This window comes from Salvelinus sp. IW2-2015, unplaced genomic scaffold (genome assembly GCF_002910315.2).
Source record: "Salvelinus sp. IW2-2015 unplaced genomic scaffold, ASM291031v2 Un_scaffold7894, whole genome shotgun sequence".
NCBI lineage: Eukaryota > Metazoa > Chordata > Actinopteri > Salmoniformes > Salmonidae > Salvelinus > Salvelinus sp. IW2-2015.
In genome coordinates, this window is record NW_019949154.1 from 43,227 (window position 1) to 48,950 (window position 5,724).

The 5,724-nt window shown below is 42.7% G+C and overlaps 1 protein-coding gene across 1 annotated transcript; it reads right to left on the reverse strand.

The window, feature by feature from the left end:
* Positions 1 to 2,221: 2,221 nt before the first annotated feature.
* LOC112079410 (dnaJ homolog subfamily C member 10-like) lies at positions 2,222 to 4,619 on the reverse strand. Its single transcript, XM_024145380.2, has 3 exons — positions 4,347 to 4,619; positions 2,739 to 2,855; positions 2,222 to 2,366 (listed from the first exon to the last, which is right to left on the reverse strand). The coding sequence occupies exons 1-3, from the start codon at positions 4,500 to 4,502 to the stop codon at positions 2,355 to 2,357; spliced, it is 285 nt and encodes a 94-aa protein (XP_024001148.1). The 5' UTR covers positions 4,503 to 4,619; the 3' UTR covers positions 2,222 to 2,354.
* Between the last annotated feature and the right edge of the window lie 1,105 nt (positions 4,620 to 5,724).

Genomic DNA, 5,724 nt, shown 5'->3' on the forward strand with positions numbered 1-5,724 from the left:
GTGGATTTATCGGTGGTAACAGTGTTTCCTAGCCTCAGTGCAGGTGGGCAGCTGGGAGGAGGTGTTCTTATTCTCCATGGATTTACAGTGTCCCAGAACTTTTTTGAGTTTGTGCTACAGGATGCAAATTTCTGCTTGAAAAAGCTAGCCTTAGCTTTCCTAACTGCCTGTGTATATCTGTTCCTAACTTCCCTGAAAAGTTGCATATCATGGGGCTGTTCGATGCTAATGCAGAACGCCACAGAATGTTTTGTGCTGGTCAAAGGCAGTCAAGTCTGGAGAGAACCAAGGGCTATATCTGTCCCTGGTTCTACATTTTTGAATGGGCATGCTTATTTAAGATGGTGAGGAAGGCACTTTTAAAGAATAACCAGGCATCCTCTACTGACGGGATAGGTCAATATCCTTCCAGGATACCTGATTAGAAAGGCCTGCTCGCTGAAGTGTTTTAGGGAGCGTTTAACAGTGATGAGGGGTGGTCGTTTGACCGCAGACCCATTACGGATGCAGGCAATGAGGCAGTGATCACTGAGATCTTGGTTGAAAACAGCAGAGGTGTATTTGGAGGGCAAGTTGGTTAGGATGATATCTATGAGGGTGCCCGTGTTTACGGATTTGGGGTTGTACCTGGTGGGTTCATTGATAATTTGTGTGAGATTGAGGGCATCAAGCTTAGATTGTAGGATGGCCGTGGACGTGGCAGGGCTTGCAAACTATTACGGACTACAAAGGGAAACCCAGTCGCGAGCTGCCCAGTGACACGAGCCTACCAGACAAGCTAAATGCCTTTCATGCTTGCTTTGAGGCAAGCAACACTGAAGCATGCATGAGAGCACCAGCTGTTCCGGTCGACTGTGATCACACTCTCCGTAGCCGACGTGAGCAAAACCTTTAAACAGGTCAACATTCACAAGTCCTGAATACCAGGACATGTACTCAGAATATGCGCGGACCAACTGACAAGTGTCTTCACTGACATTTTCAACCTCTCCCTGACCGAGTCTGTAATACCAACATGTTTCAAGCAGACCACCACAGTCCCTGTGCCCAAGAAAGCAAAGGTAACTACCGCCCCGTAACACTCACGTCAGTAGCCACGAAATGTTTTGAAAGGCTGGTCATGGCTCACAATCACCATCATCCCGGAAACCCTAGACCAACTCCTAGTCGCATACCGCCCTAACAAATCCACAGATGACGCAATCTCAATCGCGCTCTACACTGCCCTTTCCCACCTGGACAAAAGGAACACCTACAGTTGAAGTCGGAAGTTTACATACTCCTTAGCCAAATACATTTAAACTCAGCTTTTCACAATTCCTGACATTAAATCCGAGTAAAAATTCCCTGTCTTAGGTCAGTTAGGATCACCACTTTATTTTAAGAATGTGAAATGTCAGAATTATAGTAGAGAGAATGATTTATTTCAGCTTTTATTTCTTTCATCACATTCCCAGTGGGTCAGAAGTTTACATACACTCAATTAATATTTGGTAGCATTGCCTTTAAATTGTTTAACTTGGGTCAAACATTTCAGGTAGCCTTCCACAAGCTTCCCACAATAAGTTGGGTGAATTTTGGCCTATTTCTCCTGACAGAGCTGGTGTAACTGAGTCAGGTTTGTAGGCCTCCTTGCTCGCACACACTTTTTCAGTTCTGCCCACAAATTAATGGGCTTGAGGTCAGGGCTTTGTGATGGCCACTCCAATACCTTGACTTTGTTGTCACTTTACCGCTACATACATGTACAAACTACCTTGACTAACCTGTACCCCCCCACACATTGACTCGGTACCGGTACCCCGTCTATAGCCTCAGTATTGTTAATTTTTATTTAGTAAATATTTTCTTAACCGCATTGTTGGTTCAGGGCTTGCAAGTAAGCGTTTCACAGTGAGGCCTATGGTTGTATTCGGCACATGTGACAAATACAATTTGATATCTACCTCTCCCTGCACATTGTAAATATGGTACTGGAACAGACCCTGTATTTAGTATGCTTACTCACCTTTAAAAGTTCTTATTTTAGTATTACATTGTTAGTAATTACTGAATTGTTGGGGTTAGAGCTAGCAAGAAAGGCCTTTCACTGTACTTGAAAGATCTTTCACTGTAAAACTTGAAACCTGAGCTAAGCTTAATACTAACACTGTTCTGCTGCCATCTAGTGGATACTTTGGAACTGATAGTCAAAATGCCATTTAACAAAAAAAACAAATCCCAAATGTTCTTTGGCAGTAAACCTCTCTTCTCAGAGTATGTTTGTTAAGTGTGTGTGGGTTTGACTGTTCTTGGTTTACATTTCCCTTAAGGAAAAGCATCTCAGTGAATCTCTCGAATAGACCCTCTTGAACTCACAATTCATCCTGCAGAAAGAAAGAAAAGTTCATAGTTAACATGCTATTCAAATATTACAACATGATCCATTTGGATTACATTTGCGGTGGTGAACCTTCACGAATATACTGCGACAAAGTCATGTTGAGAATATATGCTCATATTGCAGTTTGATACACTGAGCCAACACAATCCACAGTCACTTCAATCAGACTATTAGCAGTTGTCTTGGCTGAATTAGCTAAGCCAGTAAATCCAGAGCCCAAAAGCCAAAATATCACTTAAAAGTCTATGCCAGAGAATAATATCACTCTGCTTGACTGCAAAAGGCAAGAGGTATCTACTAAGATTAAAAAGCAACATGGTGAATGCAAAGTTACTGAACCGCGTAAGAAGCTTACCTTGAAGTTGGCGGCCTTGCCATGTAACCATGGAGATAGCTGCTGGAGCCTCTGACGGAGGAGGTTGGCGATGTTAGTAGCATCCCGGCTGTTGACGTGCTCCCCTCCCTGGTCATGCTGGAGGACGGAGGGAGGGATGATAGAGGGACGGGTGGATAGAGGGATAGATGAAAGGATGAGGGAGGGATGGAGACAGAGAAGTTAGGGTACAGTGCTCTGAGGTATAGGTCTTCACTGGTCCAAACAGTTGGACCCATTCCGAAATGTACCTGGGGCTTTCCCACTCGGACCCAATATGCATAAATACATTTTTTTAAATATAGGAGACCAGTTCCAAACGGACCAGAGGACAACTAGACCCGTTCAGGATAGACCTGGTCGGACCGGGATTGAGACCCGGTCCGATCAGAGTGAGACAAGCAGCAGAAAATTAATTTAAGCTACTTTACTAACTGGAGCTGATCACGCGAGAGAGGTGCTGCTCTAGCAGGCAGTGGAGGGGCCAAACTGAGCAGTGATGGAGACAAGCAACCAATCAAGACGACTCGTGCTAAAGTAAACTAATAGCTGCCATAGCTAGGAAATGTATTATCAAACAGGATTACGTAGTACCGTTTGTCTGCATCATACCGGGAGAAGCTAGTTAAGCTAAGTGAAGCTGCAGTGCATGCGCTTTCTCATCCTACAGTTACAAATAACAACTCCATTCAGAATATTAAGTTGCAGCCAACCTGTTGTCTCTTGCAGTGGAGGCTGCTGGGGTGGAGGACAGCTCATAACGGCTGGAATGGAGTCAATGGAATGGTATTAAACAAAGACGTGGTTTCCATGTGGTTGATACCACTTCATTGACTCCATTCCAGCCATTTTTATGAGTCGTCCTCACCTCAGCAGCCTCCGCTGGTCTCTTGGTCATTGTAGCCTATCCTTCTCCTTTAACTTTTAATTCCATCTTCCATTGATTAGATATCTTCTAACTTTTGCCACACATGGAGGCTCTGTGACTATAGCCTATTGCCGTATTGATGACTTATGATTGGCCAACAAGCAGCTACATGCGCAACGCTCCACTCTCGTGCAAGCAAGAGCAGTATAAATGACACAATTTCACTCTACTGCAGAAGTCTCATTCGGATATGTACGGGCCCATCCGGACAAGTCAGTTAAAATTACAAATACCGAGACAATCATATCAGATCCAACACATAACCGTGGCATTATTTAGAATTCCTGAGCCGGACCTGCGCGGGTCCCAGATTGGGTCTCGGGTATTAGGGTACCGATTGGATCCATGAAGACCTCTACTCTGGGGGACTGACTGGGCCTCTCCAGAAATATTAAATGGTAAACAACTTTAGGAAAGAGGTCCTCGAACAAAATACGAGATAAAACAAGAATATCCTTCTACTGGAACTTCTGATACATAGTAATCAAATGTCTTTAACTTGTAGCTTGATTTCCAGTCTAACAAGAACAGGAAGATGTAATAGAACAATACACTGCTATGATGAAAACAAACTATCATTGCACATTGTGTTTACTTTTCAATAACCTACCTGGATAAATAGCTAACACATAAAATAAAAAAATAAATCAGGAGTCTCTTACCTTCTTGGTGCCCAGGTGTGGGTAGAATCGGACGCTGGGATAGGCTGTGATTCCAGCTGACTGACAGGTTTGATAGTGGGCCTGACAGTCTACTTTCCCTGCCCTCAAGCTTCCCGTCACCATCTTGACAAAGACAAAGTCTGCATTAGAAAACATTACACTATTCCCTGTAGTGCTCTACTTTCGACCAGGGCCCATAGGGAGACGCAGCCAAAACCATTTCCATCCGGTAACTCAAACCTCAACAAATAATGTCCAGATGTTTTTTCCCCAGTGGATATAAAGTGTATGAATTGCCTGCCTGGCTGGGCTGTGGGACAGTGGTTGTGCAGTGACAATTCAAATTACATTGTTAACAGGCATAACTGATGTGATTAATAAGGAGCATCCAGACGCTGCACTTGAGGAATTTATGAAATTGCTTCTTCCAATTATTGATAAACATGCACCTGTTAAGAAACTGACTGTTAGAACTGTTAAGGCTCCATGGATTGATGAGGAATTGAAGAACTATATGGTTGAAAGAGATTGGGCAAAAGGAGTGGCTAATAAGTTTGGTTGCACATCTGTCTGGCTGACTTACTGCAAATTGAGAAATGTGACTAAATTCAACAAAAAGAAGAAACTGTATTATGTAGCCAAGATCAATGACAAAGAATTATGGGAAAAACAAGAGCACTTTAAATGACATTATGGACAGAAAGACAAATTCAACTCAATCTTTCATCGAATCAGATGGCTTATTCATCACAAAACCATTTTAAAGTTGCCAATTATTTAAATTATTTCTTCATTGGCAAAGATGAGCTAACTTAGGCAGGAAATGCCAAGAACGAACAGTGAGCCATCGTATTCATGCATTCAAAAAAAAGGGGGGAAAAAGCATTGCAAGTTTGAATTTTGTAAAAGTGTGGGAGAGGTGGAAATATTATTGTTATCGATCAATAATGACAAACATCCTGGCATTGACAACTTATATGGAAAGCTACTGAAGATGGTAGCTGACTATAGCCACTCCTATCTGGCATATCTTTAATCTGAGCCTAGAGGAAAGTCTGGCCTCAGGCCTGGAGGGAAGCCAAAGTAATTCTGCTACCCAAGAGTGGTCAGGTGGCCTTTACTGGTTCTAACAGCAGACCTATAAGCTTGCTGCCAGCTCTTAGCAAACTATTGGAGAAAAAATAAATGCGTTGACCAAAGAGAATTAAATTTGTAAACAAATTAACAGACTTTGAGCATGCTTATATAGAAGGGCACTCAACATGTACTGCATTGACACAAATGATTGGTTGAAAGAAATTGATAAGAATATTGTGGGAGCTGTACTGTTAGATTTCAGTGCAGCCTTTGAAATTATTGATCGCAACCAGTTGCTGAA